The sequence below is a fragment of the Lepisma saccharinum genome, chromosome 26, assembly GCF_977018435.1.
Source record: "Lepisma saccharinum chromosome 26, izLepSacc3.1, whole genome shotgun sequence".
In the NCBI taxonomy this organism is placed as follows: domain Eukaryota; kingdom Metazoa; phylum Arthropoda; class Insecta; order Zygentoma; family Lepismatidae; genus Lepisma; species Lepisma saccharinum.
In genome coordinates this window covers 46,283,441-46,307,956 of record NC_139254.1, presented here as the reverse complement: position 1 = coordinate 46,307,956, position 24,516 = coordinate 46,283,441, and the positions used below count along the sequence as shown (strand labels likewise).

Sequence of the window (24,516 nt, the reverse complement as noted above, 5' to 3'; positions counted from 1 at the left end):
CGAAGGGCAAATAGTTGGTACGGACTACGCTAGATAGCGTACGGAATTGAGAACTTCTTCGCTAGAGCGAAAAACGCTCGAGCAAGCAAAAAGTGAGGGATGCACTGGAAGCCCAGTTGTACAGTGTCTCTCAAAAGTTTTAGGACAACGACATTTTAAACTAGGCAACCCAATTTACACAAAGCGTTGGTGGGTTGCGTGTAGAGTTAAGCTCAATTTCAGGGTTGCCACATGCACAATAGATATTTATAAAATACGCGAAAGGAATAAAAGCAAGTAATATTGTATAAAATTATGAAAAATATCACTATTATATCGCAAGTGACAAAATTCTTTCTGAAAGAAAAAAAAAGGTTTCTTAGTATTTCATCGCTGATGAGTGTACGGAAAGGAAAAGAGGTGAGAGAAAACGAAAGGTGACAAAGGAGAGGAGAAAGAGAAAGCGAAAGGAGAAGAGGAAAAGTAGAGGAGAGAAGAAAGAGAGGATAAACGAGGAGAGGAGATGTAGTGAGGAGAATGGAAAAAGATTCGAGGAGAGATGAGGAAAATGGAGCAAAGAAGAGAGAAGAGGAGAAGAGGAGACGAGAGGAGGGGAGTGGAGAGTAAAGTAAAGGAGAGAAAAAGAGAAGAACGAAAAGAAGAGGAGAAGAGTGCAGTGGAGTCGGAAATCTGAGACAGGAGATACGAGAAGTGGAGATGAGTGGGATGGAGATAAGATGCGAGAAAAGTAGGGAAGGCGATATGAGATAAAAGCAGAACGAGCAGAAGGAGAGGAGAGGAGAAGGAGAAGAGAAGAACAGAAAGGACTGAAGAGAAGAGGTAGTTGCAGAAAATATCGTCTCAGCGTCAAGAATTGATGCATTGGTCAAATTATCGACATGAAACATTCAATAACATTTTGAAATGTATTGGAGAATGTATTAGATCGGTTCGAAATGCCTTTTGGCTTAGTTCAGAGCAAGGTAAAATCTTCCATGTAAGATCTTTGATTTTACCTGCGATTATACCACTAAAAACATGAATGTTATTTGAATATTTATAAAAATTAACCAATTTTTGTCCACTTCTCGGTTCGCTGAAATGGAGATTTTGTAATTTAATATTTTCCCTCCCCACCATCGTTAATTCCAAACTGAATCATTCCGTTTCACACGGCGTGGACAATGAACACAATGGGATAGGTCTAAAACTTACGAAAATTTACTGCCACCGGAAGGGTTTGAACCTACGACCATCAGATTGACAGTCCTGAACGGTAAACACTACCCTACAAGCTTTCGCTCCTGAAAGTACGTAAGTAGAAGGAGCTGACCAATGTGAAATGTAGATGCAACTCTCCTCCTACATGTAATGTGCAAACAATACTTGTTTGTAACAAAGAAAACGAAGGTAGTACGACTCGGCGAAAACATTTAATGGAGAATTGCACACGATGAAAACTTTTCATTCGATATTTGCGTAGGTATCCTTGCATTGAACTCGAGTGGCAAAAGGGGTAAAATTAGTATGTCCTGAATTCCCAGAAATATAAATAGTTATTTCATTAATATTTGTCAATGTCTTTGAAGCAGTACACAATTATCGTTAGAGTATCATAATTCACTATCTTATACATGGAAATATCCCTTTGAATGTGTGTCAATTCATTTATTTGTTTATTATTTTTATAAATTCCATAGACAGAACAATGTAGCCACTATACACTGCTATTACAAATAATGTTACCATGCTCTTGTTTATAATAAAAAGAGAATTAAAAAAAGAAAACCTAGTGTGGACGATCGAACCTGGGACCGCTAGCAGCCCAATCTAGAACTCTAACCGCTACACCACGCCCTTACCTTCGACAGAAACAACAATTTTTAAGTATTCTGTCCCTCCAATATTGTAAATGTCGTTGGGTATACATGTAGTTGAACTTTTACTTTAATTTTGAATTGCTTTCTTGTTATATAACATATATCTTCGAGAAATAATTTTCGAAGTGATGAAGAAAGACGAGAATATTGGCAGTTGCGAATGCGAGTTATTTCTTCTAACTTATTATTGTGATTATACATTATTAATGGAAAATATCTAGAGGCTTGAACATTGCAGGACGATATTATTTTCCTGTGATACTGCAAAGGACGAAATGCTTGTTTACTGACGCAAGTGTCGTGTTCAGAACAGTCTTCTGAAATGTATTTGCTTTTGCGTAAGGTAACACGAAATAATTACACCGTTTGCGAACTACCAAATCTGCGCAACGTTAAACGTAAACAGGCGGAAAATTTTATTGATAAAATCACTTCACATTTGACAGTATTAGTCAAGAGAAACTCGTGGGACGCTGTGTTAAGGTGCTGGAGTAAATACTTCTTATTTTTCTTCCTCGAAGAACAACAATTTTTAAAGTAGAGTAACAGTCGTTCTGCTCTTTCTTATTTCTTTTAAATTCTCCCACATTCCTTTAATTGGGTTAAAAATAAATACAAATATTGCTTGCATTTCTGCCATTGACATAGACCAGGCCCATACGCAGGATTTCTTTGAGGGAGGGGCGAGACCCAAATTTATAATTTATATATATATATATATATATATATATATATATATATATATGAGAGAGAGAGAGAGAGAGAGATATTACAAAATAGTTCAAATAGTGCGAGCGCCATTGAAAAGTCATGATAATTCTATGTTTAGAAAATAATATGTTTATAAATTAAATGTTGCGTACTAGGAATTATTATTACAATAAAGAACATGTCTAATTGTGAGTTAAGAAAAAGCAATAATAAAGAGACATTCTCGCATCACGATTGCAGTTCGAAAAAGTCGGGACAGTAATTGGAAGTAACGCACTGTCCTGACAAAATCGCTGAATCGTACGTCTGATAGCCTTGCATCAATGATTATAAAACTACAACTACCCAATATTGCAGCCTGAAGACGTTTGCGCAATAAACGGATTCATTTATGTAAGAACAAAATTGAAATTTTTACACATTTCTAAAATCGACGATGTTATTTTCGTAGTTATTGATAGGTTCACATTTAAATATTTTTTTCATGGTTCGAGCGGGGCATGCCCTCCCCCCTGGGTACTTGCCTGACGTAGACAGTGGGAGAGAAATTTCGGAGAATCTTTCTATTAAATTTTATTATTTAAATAATAATAATCCTATTGCTCTACAGATCAATATTGGGCCAAGGCTTACCTACCGACTGCTGGCCTCCCTCCCAGGCGGGTCACTAGGGGTGCGTGGAGATCTGCAGCCTGACTAGGGGGACGGGTGGCCCGACAGACCCCCAGCTGTTGTAGGACTTCGCGACCGGATTACGATCACTCACTCGGAGCTCCCCAATTTCTTCACGATGGTGGGTTGCCACCGGCCCTATACACAGGCCGAATAATCCCGGAGACTGAACCCGGGATCGAACCTATGCTCAGATAGGTTAAACCGTTTATTCACAATCGTGAACTTTTCGTTTAATAGATAATATTTGGTTTTAAACGACGGGAGAATATTGGTCAAATTTCCTTTCGTGTTCTTTTGAGAGAATATATACTTCTACAATAGCAATCGCGTTCGGAAACGGTGAAAAAAAAAATGACTTCGTTTTCAAAGGCAGACAAGCTTGGTAGCGTAGCTTGCTCGCATTCAAAGTGACTCACTCACGCTATTCAAGGCCGCTTCTTATCTCAAAACACTGTGCATCGATGCACAATGTCTGCACCCAGCAAGTTACAAGTGACCAGAGTCGAATTTGAAAGAGAATCTGAAGAATGATAGATTTCATCAGAGGCGGCTAGGTGGGCACTAGCTCAACATGCAATAGTTTAAGTAATAATTTCTGTTAAACAAGAAATCTTATTGAATAAGTATTGGGATAGTAATGCATGTATCCGCTCCTTTTTAACAATGTAAGCTCGAAGACAATCTGTAATCCATTTGTTTATATTGGCACCTTGGTCAACCGGAGGTTATTATAAGGAACTATTTCGTAGATGTTCATGAAACCGTTATAAAATTACAAATAAAGTATATTCACAAACTTAGATATAATAGCCACGAAGAAATAAATTCAGAGTTAAATTTCAAATGCATGTGTATAGAGTAATTCTATAAGTACAGAGCTATATCAGAGTATTGAACTTCTTTTTGCAGGATAACGTTTACAATATGGACGCGGCATAATAATTATGAACTGTTGCTCCAAGGGAAACAAAGGGCGTAGTGTATTGGTTAGAGTTCTTGAAAGCATTCGATCCTCCATACTAGGTGTTCTTTTTTTAATTCTCATTTTATTATAAACAAGAGCATGGTAACATTATTTGTAATAACAGTGTATAGTGGCTACATTGTTCTGCCTATGGAATTTATAAAAATAATAAACAAATAAATGAATTGACACACATTCAAAGGGATATTTCCATGTATAAGATAGTGAATTATGATACTCTAACGATAATTGTGTACTGCTTCAAAGACATTGACAAATATTAATGAAATAACTATTTATATTTCTGGGAATTCAGGACATACTAATTTTACCCCTTTTGCCACTCGAGTTCAATGCAAGGATACCTACGCAAATATCGAATGAAAAGTTTTCATCGTGTGCAATTCTCCATTAAATGTTTTCGCCGAGTCGTACTACCTTCGTTTTCTTTGTTACAAACAAGTATTGTTTGCACATTACATGTAGGAGGAGAGTTGCATCTACATTTCACATTGGTCAGCTCCTTCTACTTACGTACTTTCAGGAGCGAAAGCTTGTAGGGTAGTGTTTACCGTTCAGGACTGTCAATCTGATGGTCGTAGGTTCAAACCCTTCCGGTGGCAGTAAATTTTCGTAAGTTTTAGACCTATCCCATTGTGTTCATTGTCCACGCCGTGTGAAACGGAATGATTCAGTTTGGAATTAACGATGGTGGGGAGGGAAAATATTAAATTACAAAATCTCCATTTCAGCGAACCGAGAAGTGGACAAAAATTGGTTAATTTTTATAAATATTCAAATAACATTCATGTTTTTAGTGGTATAATCGCAGGTAAAATCAAAGATCTTACATGGAAGATTTTACCTTGCTCTGAACTAAGCCAAAAGGCATTTCGAACCGATCTAATACATTCTCCAATACATTTCAAAATGTTATTGAATGTTTCATGTCGATAATTTGACCAATGCATCAATTCTTGACGCTGAGACGATATTTTCTGCAACTACCTCTTCTCTTCAGTCCTTTCTGTTCTTCTCTTCTCCTTCTCCTCTCCTCTCCTTCTGCTCGTTCTGCTTTTATCTCATATCGCCTTCCCTACTTTTCTCGCATCTTATCTCCATCCCACTCATCTCCACTCCTCGTATCTCCTGTCTCAGATTTCCGACTCCACTGCACTCTTCTCTTCATCTTTTCGTTCTTCTCTTTTTCTCTCCTTTACTTTACTCTCCACTCCCCTCCTCTCGTCTCCTCTTCTCCTCTTCTCTCTTCTCTGCTCCATTTTCCTCATCCTCATCGTTAGTATTAATTCTACTTTTCGCAAAATCAACAAATACTATAGAAAATAACCCAGTCAGATCGTTGAATTTTAGAAAGGCAAACTTTCTTGGAATTTACGAAATGTTACGTGATGTAAACTGGGCACCTATTAGTAGCATGTATAATGTAGATGATGCTGTAAAGTTCTTTAATGGCAATATTAACTCAACATTTAATCTTAAAGTACCAACAAAGAAAATCTATGCAAATAATAAATATCGTTGTTGATTTACGCGAGAGATCATTGAAACACTTAAACTTAAAGAACGACATAGAAGGCGCATGAAATACGATAGCGACAGTAGAATTAAGTATAAAGATACTCGTAAAAAAGTAAAAACACTCATAGATAAGGCAGATAATATGTACCTAAGAGAAACAGAAGAAAGTATTGAGAAAAATAGTAAATCATTCTGGAGTTACGTAAAAACCAGAAAAGGTAGAAATACTTATTCAAACCAAAGTATGACATACGTATATGGATAATGTAATAGGAACAAATCAAGGTATAGTCGATAACTTTGCTTGTTACTTTAAATCTGTCTATTCTGAGTTTCCAAGCACGTATGATGTAACAGAGCAAAGGGAATTATGCGTATCTAATTCACTCTCAAGCACAAAATTACTGAACCGGAATACTGGGAGGCAATAAAAAAATTAAAACCCAAAAAATCTAGTGGGCCTGATGGAATCCCTCCATATTTACTTAAAGGGTGCGCTGAAGTGCTTAAAACGCCTCTATGCTTAATATTTAATCTAATTATGAGGACGCAAACTTTTCCTACAATCTGGAAGTTAACAAGAATATGTCCTATCTTTAAATCAGGTGAAAATCCAAAAATTGAAAACTACAGAGGATTGCCATTCTGTGTGCTCCAGCAAAAGTGTGGGAACAAATTTTGTGTTCAAGGATTTTTAAGCATGTTAGAAGCTATATAAGTAGCAATCAACATGGCTTTTATCCATCCCGATCCACTACAACTAACCTAGTAAATTTTGTCCAAGATGTCCACAATGCCTTTTATAATAGATCAAGTGTGCATTCAATTTATATTGATTTTGCTAAAGCATTTGATAGAATTAAACATAATCTTATTTTACGTAAGTTATCAACTTTTGGGTTCACAATCAATTTAATAAATTTATTCAAATCATATCTTCAGGGAAGAAAGCAATATGTAACATATAAACAATCAATATCTCGTGAGTATTATGTAAACTCTGGTGTGCCCCAAGGATCAAATCTCGGGCCTCTATTATTTATGTTGTTTATAAATGATTTGCCAACTTATGTTAAGTATTCAAAATGCCTTATTTACGCTGATGATGTAAAATTATATAAAGAAATTACTAGTGTAGAAGATACATTAAAACTTCAAGAAGATCTAAATGCATTATATGAGTGGAGTTGTATAAATGATCTTAGTTTTAACATAGAGAAGTGCTGCTTTATGCAGTTAACAAATAAGAGAAATACTATTCATTATACATACTCTGTAAATAGTCAATTGCTTCCTCAGGTGTTCGTAGTAAAAGACCTTGGTGTTTTTATTGATTCTTCCTTGACGTTCAAACAGCATATCTCACATGCTGTTAATAACGCATACAAAATACTAGGCTTTGTTATTAGAAATACTAAGAATTTCAGAAGTATAAACTGTATAACAACCATATACAACAGTATTGTAAGAAGTGGACTGGAATATGCTTCTATTATCTGGTCACCAATCTACAAATCGCATGAAAATACCGTGGAGAGAACACAGAAGAAATTTTTGAGGTATTTATATTATATAAAATATAAAAAGCCAGTACAATATAATGTGCCATATCAAAATTTGCTGCATGAATTTAATTTTAAAAGCCTTTGTAATAGGCGGAATATTCTGTATCACTTATACTTACATAAAACTGTAAACGGTATGTTAGACAATAGTTATTTCCTCAGTTAACTACAATTCAATACCAGAAAAAGTAATTTACGTGGGCGAAATTTACTGATTCCGAAAATTCCCAAAACTGAGAAATATAAAAGCAGCCCATTAAGTAGAATGTGTGATTTGTATAATACGCTTTCAATGAATAACCAGGCCTTAGATTTATCATTGCCATTCACAGTATATAAAAAAATGATTGAAACAGAATTATGACAAAATACACTGTAATCATTCCGGTATCACTATTCTCCCATTATTTTCCATTGTATTCTACAATTATATATCTATAGGTATTTTATGTATGTAATTATTGCACAAGTCTTTGTTCTTGTATGGTGAAAGACAAGAGAAAGCGTCAGATTGTTTAATTTAATTATTGATTATGTTATTGATTAATTGTATTATCGGTGGATGTATGTTTATATATTTGCTAATTGTATTGTTTTCTTTGTATTTTTTTCCTGCCGTCTGTAATTGGAGGTTTACCTCTGTTGAGAGCAGTAAATAAATAAATAAATAAATAAATAAATCTCATCCTAGAATCTTTTTCCATTCTCCTCACTACATCTCCTCTCCTCGTTTATCCTCTCTTTCTTCTCTCCTCTACTTTTCCTCTTCTCCTTTCGCTTTCTCTTTCTCCTCTCCTTTGTCACCTTTCGTTTCCTCTCACCTCTTTTCCTTTCTGTAGACTCATCAGCGATGAAATACTAAGAAACCTTTTTTTTTTCTTTCAGAAAGAATTTTGTCACTTGCGATATAATAGTGATATTTTTCATAATTTTATACAATATTACTTGCTTTTATTCCTTTCGCGTATTTTATAAATATCTATTGTGCATGTGGCAACCCTGAAATTGAGCCTAACTCTACACGCAACCCACCAACGCCTTGTGTAAATTGGGTTGCCAAGTTTAAAATGTCGTTGTCCTAAAACTTTTGAGAGACACTGTACACGTGCAAGGGTAAGTTCTCTGTGACCAGGGCCGGCGATAGTAATTTTGCCGCCCTGGGCGGTGGCAGCAAATGGCTCTCTCCCTTTCAACCTCCCCCCCTCTTATAATCCAGCAACGGGAAATTGAAAATCAATATATTCCTAAGTAAAACATCAAACTATAAAATAAATAATGAGATTTGTTAAGCTATTACAATACTATTAAGCACAACAGAATGTCTCGCTCGACCACAGTTAAACTTTTAAAAATGCGGCACAAATTTGATATAATTATTATACTTTATGAAACTCTCTCTCTCTCTCTCTCTTAAACGTATCTTAAATGTAACAAGTATTAGGAAAGAAATGAAAGCTTGACTTCATATGTTTACCTTTATACGTCTGCGATATATGAATGGATTTTTAAGATAATTACATGTAATATTCCCGGATCTTCCGCGTGGGTGATCTAAAGTATTAATTCTTTCCTGTGTTGTCCCCGCATAAATCGGCTCTGGGGTTCAACCAGCCTCACATTAATGGGTACCTGGGGGCAACACTGGGAAGTAAAGGGGGCTGGAGAGTGGTTCTGATCACACCTCCAAAATAGCCGAGATCGAGAATGTGTGTCGCCCTACCCCCACATCCCCTAAATGTGCCTTCAAGACATGGTGATATATGCACAGGGAAATTTACCTTTAACTTTGCATGTAATTTTTTTTCGTATAATGGTACCTTGCATAAAATGGAAAGAAACGTGTTTTAGACATGATTGACCGAAGATAGTATTTTCATTTGCCTAAATTAAAGAAAAGAAACTTTGTTCGCCACTTGCCACGGTTACCGACACAGTTAATGAATTCGAAGTTCTACACTCACATTAGGTGCAAAATCATGACCCTTTATCAAATTAAGGTCTCCTTTGTTGTAATATTTTTATTATATCCGAAAGCAATTTTAGTTCATCTTTTAATTTAGTAGCCTTCATGTGTTAACATTCCGGGAGTTTTCTACACTTTCCACACAAAAGATCAGATGGCATTTCCTTATGCTTACTAATATCATAAAAGAAATTGAAAATTCACTATGATGTTTAAGCTGCTCAAATCTTTCGCCTTAGAGTTAAAATAAAAGTCTAGGACCTGGTAATAAAACTAAAGTTTGTACCGTTTCATCATACTGAAACTGCTTCTTCTTTCGATTTCGGCCCAGTATAGTGTTGCCTATCTTTGGATCATCTATATCTAAATTCGATGCTAATTCTTTCTCATCAACCGGGACTCACAGGTTGCAGCCCCCCGACGCCTCCACGAGTGGAGGGAGGGAGGCCTTGCCAGGCTGCAAAGTGGCGTCCAAGGAACTTTGAAATTTTTCACTCCTGCTTATTTCAAAGCGCTGATATGTTTGCAAGAATTCATCTAACACATCGTAGATAAATGTTTTGAAGACATTTGCTCATTACATTACGTGGAGTAAAGAGTCATACCAGATAACTAGTAAGCTAAGGAATGTAAAGCCACAGAACTGGTTTGCAATACACTGAGCCTCATGCGCGACCAATTTGGATAATTTTATTGTCGGCAATTATTTGATGGAGCGCATCATAGATCTCTCCTATTTGATATATCAACGGAGTTAAGGCATCGAATCCGCTTTCCCACCTTGTGGCACTCAGTGTTTTTAAAGTGAGACTACTTATATGTTCCTTGAAAATGGTGTGTTGGCATATATTAACTTCCAAGTAATATAATATACGAGGGATGATCGAAAAAAAGGTTACAAAGTCTATTATGCTATATGTGTTAGACATAGCTGGAAGATCAACACACCTGATGATGGACGGCACTCAACACTAGTCCTCGATGTAATCACCTTTTTTGTTCAAGCACTTGTCACAACGGTAGATGAGGTTTTCCATACCGGTTGCACAGAAATCCGCGTCAAGTTCTCGTAGCCACCGTGAGGCAGCTCTTTTGACATCATCACATGTCAGATAATGGTAGCCAGCCAACCAAATGGTAGTCCCAGCTCAGCTGATATTGAGCGTAATATTCTTGTTCTGTCCTCACGAATACACTCATCTACAAGGGCACAGTTCACGTCAGTGGCTGAGGTACTGGATCTACCGCTGTGTCGAGGCTTGTCATTAACAATACTGTCCGTCCTTATTTGAAGGCACGACACCACTTCGCTACATGTTGCCTTGAAATTTCCCCCTCCCTACACCCCTCCACAATCTGCCTATGAATGTCAGCAGGTGTAGTGTTTTTGGCCCACAGGAACCGCACCACTGGCCTCACTTCTACTCTTGACCAATTTTCTAGACGAGTCACCAATTTAAATGTCCGCTTCTCGGGTGTACATGGTCAGAATCCGAAGTCTTCAAACCCGCAAGAAGACAAACATGTTATTAATTTACACATAAATTTTCGTTACGTTACAATGAATAAAACAAAAGTTACATGCTTTGTAACCTTTTTTTCCGATCATCCCTCTTAATAACTTTCAAGTTTTCAATAGGCTTTTTTTTTTCTTCTCTTCAAATTTCGCTGCCCTAAAAATTTACCGCTCTGGGCGGTGGAACAGTTGCCCCCCCCCCCCCCCGCCTTCCGCCTGCCCTGTGTGTGAAATTGGGCCCTCATATATGAATCGTGAAGTGAAAGACACAATGATATTAAAAGTTAAGAGTTGGTTGTTGACTTGGTATTTTATGCACAGTAAGGCCGTGCATTTAAAATATGTGTGTGCAACCTGGTTATTTAAAGTGGGATCCATGAGTATTTCCGTACAAATTGTCCATGACTATTTTCATTAATTTTTCTATTACATCTTATTTGTTTTTAAGAGATGGATTTTTATGTATGCTGATGCAGAAGTTGTCAACAGCTTGTTTTGAGTTTTCTTTTAATTCTTGAAGCTCTTTTTGGGTCGAATAAAGTGCACGAACATGGTGATGGACAATTTCCACGGTAATACTCATGGATACCACTGTACGTACAGTAAGGCAAAGGTGAGGCATACATTCCACAAGTATAGCATATAGACTGGTGTGTCGTGTAATAGCGCAGATATCACGATACGTATTACGATAATGGAGTAATTGTGAAAACTGGTATAGTCACGCATACTTCTGGTTTGTTATGATCCCCTTGAAACTCAATGATATTGTTACAACCCATAATAGGCCGTGACTGTACAATATCCCCTACTGTACAAGGAGTGAGATACTAGGTTGCTTGTTTCAAAGCGGGCTTTAATATGCGATAAATGTACATCGACGACGAAGCTTACATTTCAAGCATATTAATATAAAATTCCTGTTTACTGCACTTTGTCTGAACTACATATTATTATCATATTCGTATTTTAAATGAATCGATACTTGTGCTGCCATCTATTTTTCTTTCTCGAAACTAATTTCTTTCTATCTCTTGTTAGCTGGCTTGTAACAACTCTTATTGAAACCAATGGCCACGTTTATGTAATTGAAATTTAGGTTCTGGCGCTCAAAGATGACTTCCGGTTTGGTGTCCGCCCAGCCCTTAAGCCGCCCCTGCTAATTTTGTCCAGGTGTTCTCCAAAATTTGCACCGGACTCCCGATGACTATAATGTTGAATATTGGTATCAATATATTGACAATCACTGACAGACACACAATTAGAACCATTGAGATATTAAATTCTCCGTCGTAGAAGAACATGGTTATCCCTTTAGTCCACTAAATTTCATTTGCGAACACTGGCGTACGCAGAATTTTTTTTTTCTGGAGAGGCTGCAATTGTAAAGTTGAATAATGCATAGCTTCTATCTAGAGGGGGCGACATGCACAATAAGGTATTCCGCATTTTAAAAACTATCCACGCAGTCGGGAGTCATTTTAAGGCGAGTTTGCTTTCACCACTCGGTTTTACCTGAGTTCTTCACAGCTTTTATTTGAAAATGTTATTTTCACAAAATTTCGGAGGAGTCTGTAGCCCCTTCGCCCCCCTCCTCTGCGTCCACCAGTGTCTACGAATTATTTAATTTTATGGGTATTCATGTTATATCAAGTATTTTGACTGTAGACTCAAAAGATCGATAGATCAGAAGATCCAGCAATGTTGAAAAGAGAGTTGTTGGTGCTTTCAATATGTAACCGTTATTTGTTCCGTGGGTACTAATTCGACTATTGAATAACTAATAAAATAGCATTTGAATCATTCTCCGTTGCAGTAAATAATGACTGTGTAAGTTTCTGTGCATATTCCAAGATAGTAAAGAAGGGTTATGAGAGCAACACATTGTCCATATATTCTCATACTTCTCAACCAATATGCCTGTTAAAATGAAGAGCTCCAATAATGCATCAAGTGGCAATAAAATCTTATTTTTGCAGCCAAAATACCGAGAAGTGTGCATAATAGTTAACGATTACAGTAAAACGGTTACAGGCACAGGCCTCTAGCCTGTATGTTTAATGAAATTTCAATAACGAAAAGTACTTACGTTCTAAATTCAGAGAAAATTCTGGAATGTCGTTTCCCTGTGAAAGCAATGCAAGGTAACTTCATTTTTAAATCTTCTTGTACACGGTTCGGTTGTAAAGAAACGCACGACTCGACACACGGTTGAAATCAATGTTAGCGCGAACAACAAGACGTTCATGGTGTCATCAGCTTCCTTCCGTGCAATGAAGTGCGCACAGAAACGAAGCCAAACCTAGAGGAAAAACAGTTCTCTCGTGCTTTTGGCAATACGCACAGAAATATCTGTTCTGAAGTGAAGAATGGTTGAAATTATTTTCTCTGGGTGATTTAAATTTCAATCAGCTTGCAAAACGTAAAATAAAATATTCATTTGAACTGACTGAGTCGACATGATGAAGACTGAGTACGCCAACTTACTAACTTTCGAAAATGATTTCTTCAATTATGACTAAAACCCGCGCGAATATATAGATTTAGTCATAAATAGCCGAATCAAGACAGATCAAGTGAAATATTGCATTTATCATTAATATACAAGAACATGGTTTATCTCTTCGTTCACAAAATCTTATCTTTGTATTACACAGTAATTTCCAAGCATTCCCTTGATTGTTGGAAGTGATTGTTCCAAGTAATGACATGGTTTCATAGTTGACAGAAACAGATAAATTAACTAAACGATCTAAAGTAAATGTACATACAACATGCTTGTGAATCGATATGTGTCAATTCATTTTGTTTGTTGCTTGTGAACTCATATTAGCAAGGCCAATCAGGGAAATAAGTATCTTTATCAAATTACTTGCAATGAAGATATTCCAGGAGTTTTTATATCTACAGCTCTCTTAAAATATGCATTTCACCAACAAAAATATCCTCCAAACAGCTAATCTATCACAAAACATTTTACAGGCTGGGATTGTTTACCGGTAACTTAAATATCGCACTGCTTTCTTGCTTCCATTTTCAGGAAACTTCCAACCACGTTAAGGAACAATGTTTTTCGCAGAGTTGAGTGAAGAAGAGGAGCAACACCTTCGGAGTCTTCTGAAGGAAGACCCAGAACAAATCCGGAAGGACTTGGAGTATCTAAGGGAGTGGCTGCAGAAGCAGCCCCACTTGCCACATGACATGGGTAACATTTTCAATAGTTTATTTACTATATCCAACATGTAACATACCAACAGAAAAGAAATTACCGTGATCCACAAAAACTTGTAGCCGTATGTATATAACTTGCCTTCATTTAACAGATTGATTAGATATTCACGGAAAACAGAATTGTTGCTCTTAGAAGTGAATGTCCCAAAAACCGAGGGATATTTGTTCATGGTTATATTTTTTCTTCTGTATTTCTCTATTTCACTATATATCTATCCATCTATACACACACCCACACACACACACACACACACACACACACACACACATGCACGAACACACACCCCCCACACATACGCACGTCAATCGTTGAGTGGTTCTTGGAATTTCCTCACCATTTCTAAAACAAAGAAAGAAAATATACAAATCCCTATCTTTCCGGAACACCACACATTGTCGTATCCACCATTTGCAATTCCGACTCAAAATTTCAAGACGGGTAAGACACATAGTGGTTCGATTCCCACTTTAAACTGTAGGGCTAGTCCTAATTAGCCCTACTGTTCATAAAGTGGACTTAAAACACAAAATCAATCAATCAATCATTATTCAAAAGTTCCACATTTCCCAATTAAGTATAATCCATAAACAATCATTGATGTCTCAATTTCTTTACCCGTTTTTACGTCCCAGTACAGAGCTAGTGCGCTAGTGCACTCCTTCTTAGACCTAATTTCCATTCTGTGAAATGTAGCTATACCGCTCCAGTCATTCCGAGAATCCAAAATTTTTACATCCGGTCACTCATCACCTCCATGAATTCTTCTCTCATCACCCACGTTCTCTCTCTATCCAAATCAAACCACTCATCAAAATTCAAAATACCCGATACAAAAGTTACACTCCCCCCCAATTATAATAAATAAAAATTAATCCTTGATCTACTATTAATTCCTTTGTCGGAGTCTTGTTAAGGTGTCATTAACAATATGTCACGTGAAATGGCAAAATGCATTTTCCAAAATGGCCGATACGCCCCTGTGCTGTCATTTTCCAAATCAATTCTGAACCCAGCAAAACACTCGCCCATACCCTTACGAATTTCAACAATTCTACTCCCACCAGCTTTAAACCTTATTGGCACCAGGGGAATATGACTAGTGGGGGAAGGGCGGAAGGGGAACGAGAAAATATTATAAGGGCAGTTACATTAAAACTCCTCAACACCACACACACACACACACACATTTATTCCTGTATGGTGATTTGTGTTTGTCCGTCTTTATGCCGAGTGGTCGTTTACTGCCTAATTATAATTCTTCATTATGATTTTTTCTCCAAACGATTCGTTAGGCATTAGTTTCTAGTAGCCTATTTCAGTATTGGAAGGCAGGTAGAAAATGTTTTAAATGGTTTTCCCATTTATAATATTACAATTCATCGTCTTGTGAAGAAAATCAAATGTTTCCAAGAGTTTAATTTTCTTGCAAAATAAGCCTGACGTTGGAAGAATTTTTTTTTTAAATATTTGAAGTTTAATTCTCCTATTCGTATGCGCTTTGGAGAAAGAATAAGCCACTTTCAGTACGTCCGAAGACTTGATTTGATATTCCTCCTCCTCGATAACAAGGACAGCCAAATGAGACAGCCTGGCATCCAGAATTTTGTTTCGAGCAAGGCTTCTCAAAGGTTTCAAACACAGAAATGTTCCTTCACACGCTGCATTGGAAATTGGGATTGTTACATAGATTATAGCTAGAGTGATACCTCGTGAAATGCAAATTTAAACTTTGATAGGAAATCGAGAAAATCTATTAAGTGGTCTACTTTTCATTTTATTAACGCTGAAGAGTTTTGAGCAAAATCTGCATGTCAGCTTTCATGGCAATGGTATCACGGGAATAAAAATTTAAAAAAAGTTACATTTATCTCATAATTGATGAACAATTTGGACGCTGGTACATGACTGTACACATCGACCACTAATCTCCAAAGACTTTTCTCATCACAAAAACTTGACAAAAAGTTTCTTCTCCTAGCAGAAACCAGACCTGGCAAACGAGGGTAGCTAATTACTCTCATTCCGCATATTTATATCATTTGAAAGAATGTTCGAGCAAGGTTTGTGGCGTGCGGTGAGAGATTCTAGGCATGTAGAAAGAGTATTATATTTCATTTCGTCATATGTGTGCGAGATAATAGAGTATCGAAAAGCTATTCTTTCTTTTCCTTGTTGCACATTTACTTATGGAAAATTGTTGAAAGATTTATCGAAAGTCTCTTTGAAAGAACTCTAAAGCATATGGTCTTTTCAAATCTTCAAATAACTGACAAAATATTATTCTGTGTAAGGATTTGTTTTATTAGTAACAGAACTTTTCAAACACTTAATAGTCTGTAATTGATTTCTTGGCAAATAACTACATTTTTAGTATCAGTCAATTCGGCATTGCTTCACATAGAAAATGCATTTGTTCACAAAACCTGTAAAGGAATCGGCTATTTTCCAATACTGTCGACAACAGCTGCCGTTTGACAGACAGAAATCAGACTGTAAAATCTTTTCTTTTTCAAAAAGAAAAGAAAGATAATGAGAAACTTCCTTTATCAAGTGGCCAAAGTGAACTTTCTTTACTTTAATCTTTAACTTTTCAGATGTTCCTTTCTTGACGTATAATAGAAGATGGAATAGTAGAGGCAAGTGGCCATTTGTGTGGTATGTTCACGTTTCAAGCAAAACAGAAGTTACAAAATGGTAAAGATTGCAACTGCTTATGTAAAGACACTTATTTTATGGACTATACTTTTATCGCAAATTTTAAATCACATGCTACACTGCCTGTTTGTAAACTTTTCCCTTTGAATATTATAAATATTGTAAGGTTTTGAAATGGAATGGAAAATAGTGGCATTACGAAACATTTCCTACATAATATATATATATTTTTTTAGTTCCTAAAATAATCATGTGTAAATTTAAACAGCGAATTCTATGCAGATTGGTAATCCCTCTTACCCATTAGTAACAAATTTGTTCAGAAGATTTGCGTTCAAACATTTAAGATTTTAAATTTGTGTTGGAAACTTTTATGTAGATATAGTTTCACTATAACTTCACAGACTATTGTATGGTTAATGTTAGTATATATTACATACATGTAGAATGTAAGAAATAGATTCTTGTTTCATTTATAATTCTATGTTTACAATTGCAGATAACAAAATGTTATTAAACTTCCTTCGTGGACGGAAATACAGTTTAGGGGACACCAAAGAGAAGATAGATAAATATTACACTTACAAAGGAATGATACCTGAAATGTGTGCGAACACGGATCCTTTATCACCTGATTTGAAACTTTCCATGGAAAAACAGTGAGAATAATTCAGTTTCTACAAGTAATTAACTGTCCCTTTTTGTTATTCATGGCGAACATGGAAAAGTTCAGTACAAGATTCAATAATTAGTAGTATCGAATAAGAAATAATTTTAATCCGTAATTTTCTTTTCAGGGTCGCTTGTATACTTCCAGGATACACACCAGAGGGGTACAGAGTGTTTATATTGTCCTTCCAAGATGTTCATCCTCAAATGTATGACTATGACGTAATTACAAAGCGAATATTCTGTAGTTACAACACTATATTGGCTACTGACAATCTACACAGAGGCGCCGTGCTAATCATGGATGTTATTGCATTCAAAGCAGCCCATGCCATGAAAATAACCATTCCACAAATTAAGAAATTCTTGTCGTTAGCCCAGGTAAGCTGAATATAAGTTATTATATATTTCTCAATGTTTGGTAAACTGCAAGCAAAATTCATTTCCAAATTTCACCATAGTTTTATCAGAAGATATTGGAAGCATCAGGACAGACATCTGCGAGAGGGTTATCAATAATTTTGTGGAGCGTGTAAATGCTTGCAGACTCAGCAGGGGTGAAATATGCCTGACATTGTCTTTCGTGCGTAAATAGGAGATGTTACTGCTTACATATATGTGAAATATAACTATTTGCATGATATTTTCCATATTTTTATTTAATTTTCTAATTCGGCGTCCTATACGGAACACCCTATATTATTATTGATCATTTTCACTGAAATATCCCTACTTCATTTGCTAGCTGGAACACGAGTAGTATATAATAATTCATTTGTGACCACTTCCAGTTATCGTATAAGTTACATTTTGGGGTGTGATGTGGTCATTAAAGCAGCATTTTCTCTTCAGAAACCAAATTGTTTTACCGAATTTCGTTCTGTTAAATAATCCTTTAAATTCCCGTTTTTACATTTTGAGATTATAATGTGGACTTTACCTTAGTGTCGTGTAATCTCAGTCAATTATTGCGCGAAAGCCATGACACTACCAGAGGATGCAATATCAGTCACGTTTTTCGCCATACTATACAAAATGTGCCTTTGAGCATTAGGTCCAGCTGGACCAGACCTCATCCCTCCCTACGTTATTAAAGGTTGCTCAGAGGCGCTCAAGTTCCCTCTCCACACCCTCTTTAATTTAATCTTGAAAACAGAAAAATTCCCCGCAAGTTGGAAAACGACGGAGATTTGTCCAATCCCGAAAGCAGCAGATAAGACAGACATAAGTAACTACAGACCAATCGCGAAACTGTCAGCTCCAGCTAAACTCTTTGAGCAAATAATTTATAATCATATTTACTCGCATGTCAAACCAATCCTTTCTCCACACCAGCATGGATTTGTACAAAACCGTTCAACTGTGACTAATCTCGTCGAATTAACAAATTACGTTGCGTCAATTATTGACGATAAAGGACAAGTTGATGTAATATACACGGACTTCTCAAAGGCCTTCGACACGGTACACCACGATGCTTTAAATCAGAAACTAGCCTACATCTGCATCTTCCCGCAACTTATAAAACTACTTGCTTCATATTTACAGAACAGACGACAATTTGTCATGCACCAAGGACTAAGGTCCGCCTATTACAAGGTTCGAATATAGGCCCCCTGCTGTACTTGATTTTCATTAATGATTCACCCGACGCACAAAAAGACTCCGAAAAGTTAATCTTTGCTGACGATGTCAAAATTTTCAAACACATTAAAAGAGATCACGACTGCACGAAATTACAAGACGAACTTAACGAAGTACTTGATTGGTGCAAGAACAACAAGGTTAATCTCAATCTCAAGAAATGCAAAGTAGTATCATTCACACGTAACAAACATCCCATCCAATACTCGTATAACATTTCCGACGTAGAAATCCTAAGAGAGAATACTGTAACTGACCTTGGAGTCACATTTGAGAAAGCTTTAAATTTCCAGACACACACGCTGCGCGCATCCTCAGTGAAGCACACAGGAACCTAGGATTTGTGATGAGAATGGGTAGCCAATAAGAGAAAAGAAACCTTTTTGCTACTTTACTATACGTTTGTCAGATCAAAACTTGAATATGCCTCAGTCGTTTGGGACACGTTATTTAAAATGGAAATCGATAAAATAGAGAAACTCTAAAAGAAATTGTTAAGGTATTTAGTATATAAATTAGATGGCATTTATCCAAAATTCACTTCAGGTGACATCTTACGCAACATGCTGAGTGTCCCGTCCCTTGAAAAAAGAAGACAGATGCACCAGTTAACATTCCTTTCCAAACTTTCAATGGAAAAATAGACTCCTCCGTACTTCTCGTAAAAATAAACTTTTATGTTCCATACTCAAAATTAAGACCCAGAAATGACCTCTTCCAAATTTCACTCGGTAGAACCAGGATAGCCAAAACGGATCCCATGAGGAGGATGTGCGTGTTGTACAATACAGTCTCCAATAATACCCCTGACATTGATCTATTTAGACCTAAAAGCAAACATATTATATGAACCCTGTATAATAGCATTGTAACCAAATATGTTGAATGCTTTATGATATACCACCCTTGTATATTGTTGTTATGTAACAATTATTTCTGTTCCTTCTTATAGTTTCTTCTCTCACTGTTTTTGTTTTCTATTTCCAATTCTTAATTACTTTTGTTTTGTCAACATGTATGTGAACTTAACTCAGAATTCAACTTCAAAGCAATGTAACTGGGCATTTGCATGTAGTGTTTAATAAATAAATAAATAAATTAGCTGTAGATATTAGCCACTAGGCATTAGCAGTAACGAGGATCTTTCGTATAGACATGCAGCCAGTATAGTCTGTGGGGCTCGTTGTATCGTCCATGTGTTTTGATTATCCCTTCATGCATTCCATCTTATTATTATTCATACCCATCTTCGCGATAAAACAAATCAATCAATTATTACATTATGGAGCAGAAACTTCAATTAAACGTCTACAAGAACTCAATCTTTTTAAGAACAAACAGCCACGGATATACAGGGTGTCTCAAAAGTATTAGCGCAAACTCACGCAGGTGAAAGTACACGACAGTAGAAGCAAAAAAGTATCAGTAAACATGGGTCTGCAAACCAGCCGTTTTCGAGATAATCGTGAATGTGTGATTACAAACCGCCACTGACTTCATTGTTGATAAACGTCGTCCTAGTTGGTAAAATGCTAATAATGTGTGCGATTGTGCGATTCGAAGCCGTCACTGATTGCATTTTGTAAACACCAAGTGCTTTACTCCTTGCGCGTTCCGAGGTTTACTCGTTGTTTACAAAACAGAACATTTCCGAGAGGTGGCGTTGCAATCAAACAAGATGGATACAATCAGTACACAGTCTAGTAATGAGATCTCCAATGACATTTCTTACTGTATTATTAGTATTTTACGAACTAGGACGGCGTTTACAAACAATGAAGTCAGTGGCGGCTTGTAATCACACATTCGCGATTATCTCGAAAACGGCTCGTTTGCGGACCCATGTTTACTGATACTTTTACCTGTGTCAATTTGCGATATTTCTTATGAGACACCCTGTATAATCAGAAATAAGATTTTGGAGCTACTCTATGGGGACGCCCCAGTTTGGCGCCTCCGAGGGTAGCGCCATTATAGTTTCCTGGGTCGACCTGCCCTTGGGGCCGCTCCCGTGCATAAAGTGCATTACGCCAAGGTAAACAAGTTGACAACAAATGGTTCATGCTCGACTGTCAGAAACATTGTAGCGCAGGAGCATTTCAAATGCCAACCTCGCCCTACCGAAAGGGAAAACGGGAAACCCAACATGCCTTACATGAACAGATCCCAACATATGAGCACACTATTGTTCTGTTTGTACGTCACGGACACTTCTGCGTTGTCGCGATCCTATTGAATGAAAATGAGGTTATTACATCCCAGAAGTGTCTGTGACTGTACTTGCTCAAGCTCTAACTGTGGTAAAGCCAAACTTTCGAGAATTCCCACTTAAAAATATAATGATTCATTCTCGACCACATAGACCATTAGCAAGGAATAGGCTTCGTCCATTTTCCATAAACGAGGGCTTTGACAGACGAGATAGAAGTTGACAGAGATTTGATACTTGAAATTAGCATCTAAGAGAGCCAGCATATGCAACAATGTATTAAGTCAATAGTCACCTATTTCTAGGTTTATTTCTTTATTTCCTTGTTCTTAACGTTTACTATTTTAGAATCAGGATACAATCATATTAGCTGGTGGTTAGCACAGCGCGCTACGATTACAGAATTCTCGGATTTGAATCCCGGGTAAGATGTGAACAATCGTGTTTGTTCTGAGTGAGAAATAAAGAATTGAGCAAAACTGATATAAGAAAGAATAGAAATAAAATTATGTGGTAGTGATTATTACATCGCATTCCCACGGTGGCTCAGCCGGTAACGCGTCTGACTACCATGCTAAAGGTCACGGGTTCGATCCCCGGCCGGTTCAAATCCGGGAACTTTTCTAACGATGGAAGCTGTCCCGGCGCCCACCCAGCGTCGAATAACATGGGTACCTGGGGGAAACCCTGGGGCGGTAAAGGAGGTCAGGGGCGTGATAATGATCACATCAACCCCACTCACGACCGGATCAAGAAAGTGTGGGGCGTTACCCCCACACCCCCTATACGCCTTCATGGCGTGGTGCTATGCACAGGGGAGCACTTTTCCTTTCTTTTTTTTATTCCCACTCCAATGACCATGTCTTCAATTCCCTGCGGTGACAAAATCTTTCGTAAGATTTGTTTCCCATTGTTTAGCTGTTCTGTTTGACATTATAGGAGATATTAGGCGAACCCAGAAAGTAAATTTCCCACTCGCCCACGGGTGGCAGGCCATGCGTATTGAAACCGGTTTTGCGCATGCGTGAGAGGCACATGCCCTGGCTAGTGAATGTCCTAGAATACGCCTCCCGAAAGGCCTCAGTAGCGTCGCGGCAGCTAAGAAACATGGCGGCTCTTATTCCATCTCCCGCCGCGTGCGAGGTTCCTTCGGTGATAAAGTTCTTGAACGCACAAAACATACAGCCGATCGAAATTCATCGTCAACTGTGTAAGGTGTATAGGTCAAACGTCATGAGTAAGCAGATGGTGCGTCGTTGGTGCAGGACATTTACTGAAGGCCGACAAAATGTGCATGACAACGAGCGCATGTAGCTAGGCGAACTGCAGCCCTTGTGGACAGGTTCGGTTGTGAGGTGTTCGATCATCCATCGTACAGCCCGGATCTCGCTCCCAGTGATTACCTTTCTTGGACCTGAAAAAGTTCCTGTCCGGTCAACATTTTCACAGCGACGAAGATGTTCAGACGTTGTCACTCAGTGGTTCGGCGCCCAGGCGGCGGAACTTCTACGACGCAGGTATACAGAAGTTGGTCCCACGCTATGACAAGTGCCTCAATTCCGGCGGGAATTATGTTGACAAGTAACTGGACAAGTGCTGTACCTGTGGCAATAAATCATTGAATGATATAATGTTTCCTTTTTGTGCACGACCCCAGGGAAACTTACTTTCTGGATGCGCCTAATACTGGGTGAGTCTTATAAAAGAGGTCCCGTGGAAAATGTGCTCCTTGCACGTAGGCAACCCTGGTACACAGAAGAGAAGAACGGGGTAGAGAACAGTCCAGGATATCGGTGCCAAGCAGTTTCGACAACATGACACAGAGGGGGATTGAAAAGAACGTGTACAGTAGTGACCTTGAGGCAGGCAGCGTGCAGGTCAGTTGAATGCAGTTGAGCGGCGAGGAAAGTTGTGAGTGTGATTCGGTTGGTCAACATGGTGTTAACTGTGCAGCAGCGTATCTTTGTTGTCGAGACGTTTGCACGCCTCGGTTCTTGGAAACAGTGTGCAGATTTGTTTACGACGGAGTTCGCGGTGAATGGAGTTCCAGCGAAGGCCCCAACCAAATCAGTAATGCAAAAACTGATTGCAAAATGGCTGGAAACCGGATCCGTGCTGAATAGGCCAAAAGTGCGTCCAAAGACTGTCCGCACTGAGGCAAAGGAGGGCGACGCAGCGCAGATAATGATACGGCTAATGATCATCTCGGCGTTTGGCACAACAGTTGCAGGTGTCCCAGTCAACCGCTATGCGGATCCTGAAGCAGGACTTGAACTTGCACGCATTCAAAGTTACCGTGATGCATCAGGTGCGGGATGTGGACAAGGAAGCTCGGGTGCAGTTTTGTGAGTGGTTTCTGTCCAACATTGATCCGGAAGTGCTGCAGGATGGTTACTTATTCATTTCCGATGAAGCATGGCTCCATTTGTCAGGCTACATAAACTCCCAGAACACGCGACACTGGTCAGGTGACAATCCAGACGTGTTCGTGGAGGTTCCACTGCACGCCCAGAAACCCGGTGTCTGGTGGGCCGTGTCGTCCGCCGAATCAACCCCGTGTTCTTCCATGAGACTGTGAACTCGACTCGTTACACCAGTAACATATTCAACGCTTAATTTCAGCAGGATGGAGCCACAGCGCATACAGCATGTGCAACTATCAGGCGCATTGAGTCAGTGTTCCCGTCTGATCGCGTCATCAGCCGTGGCACGAACCAACCTTGGCCACCTCGTTCTCCAGATTTATCACCCTGTGATTTCTCCTTGTGGGGAGCTCTAAAGGGACAGGTGTATAGCAGCAACCCTCACACACTCGAAGAACTCCATCCCGCAGGATGTCCTCGCCCGTGCTTTTTAGAACATGTGGTATCGTCTGCACACGTGCCTCGAGGTCAACGGAGGACACTTCCAGCACCTCTTCTAGGTAGGTTGTTGTCCCGCTGTACTGTATTTACAGAAGAGATGTTTCATTCATTTACGTTTATGTCAAGTTGTCTAAACTGCTTGGCACCGATATCCTGGACTCTTCTCTACCCCTCTCTTCTCTTCGATGTACCAGGGTTGCCTACATGCAAGGAACACATTTTCCACGGGCCTCTTTTAACACTCACCCAGTATTATAGGCTAAACACGTTAAATATGATAAGTATTAGATTCCCATAATTGAATTGCTCATGTACCTGGTGGAGTGGTTAGCACAGCACTCTATGACGCAAGGTATCCCAGGTTACGCCTGGGCATGAGTGTTCTTTGTGAATTTCATCATATAATCACTCACATTAATCATTGCGATTAGCGAAAAGTAGCAGACAAATA

At 38.2% G+C, this 24,516-nt stretch overlaps 1 protein-coding gene across 1 annotated transcript in view; it reads left to right on the top strand.

The window, feature by feature from the left end:
- LOC145979699 (alpha-tocopherol transfer protein-like) overlaps positions 1-24,516 on the top strand; it is a 57,121-nt gene that overhangs the window by 4,079 nt on the left and 28,526 nt on the right. The window contains exons 2-4 of the mRNA XM_083112674.1: positions 13,833-13,997; positions 17,179-17,338; positions 17,477-17,729. Of these exons, the coding sequence (XP_082968800.1) occupies positions 13,859-13,997; positions 17,179-17,338; positions 17,477-17,729 (552 nt within the window). The 5' untranslated portion in view covers positions 13,833-13,858. The remainder of the gene's footprint in view (positions 1-13,832; positions 13,998-17,178; positions 17,339-17,476; positions 17,730-24,516) is intronic.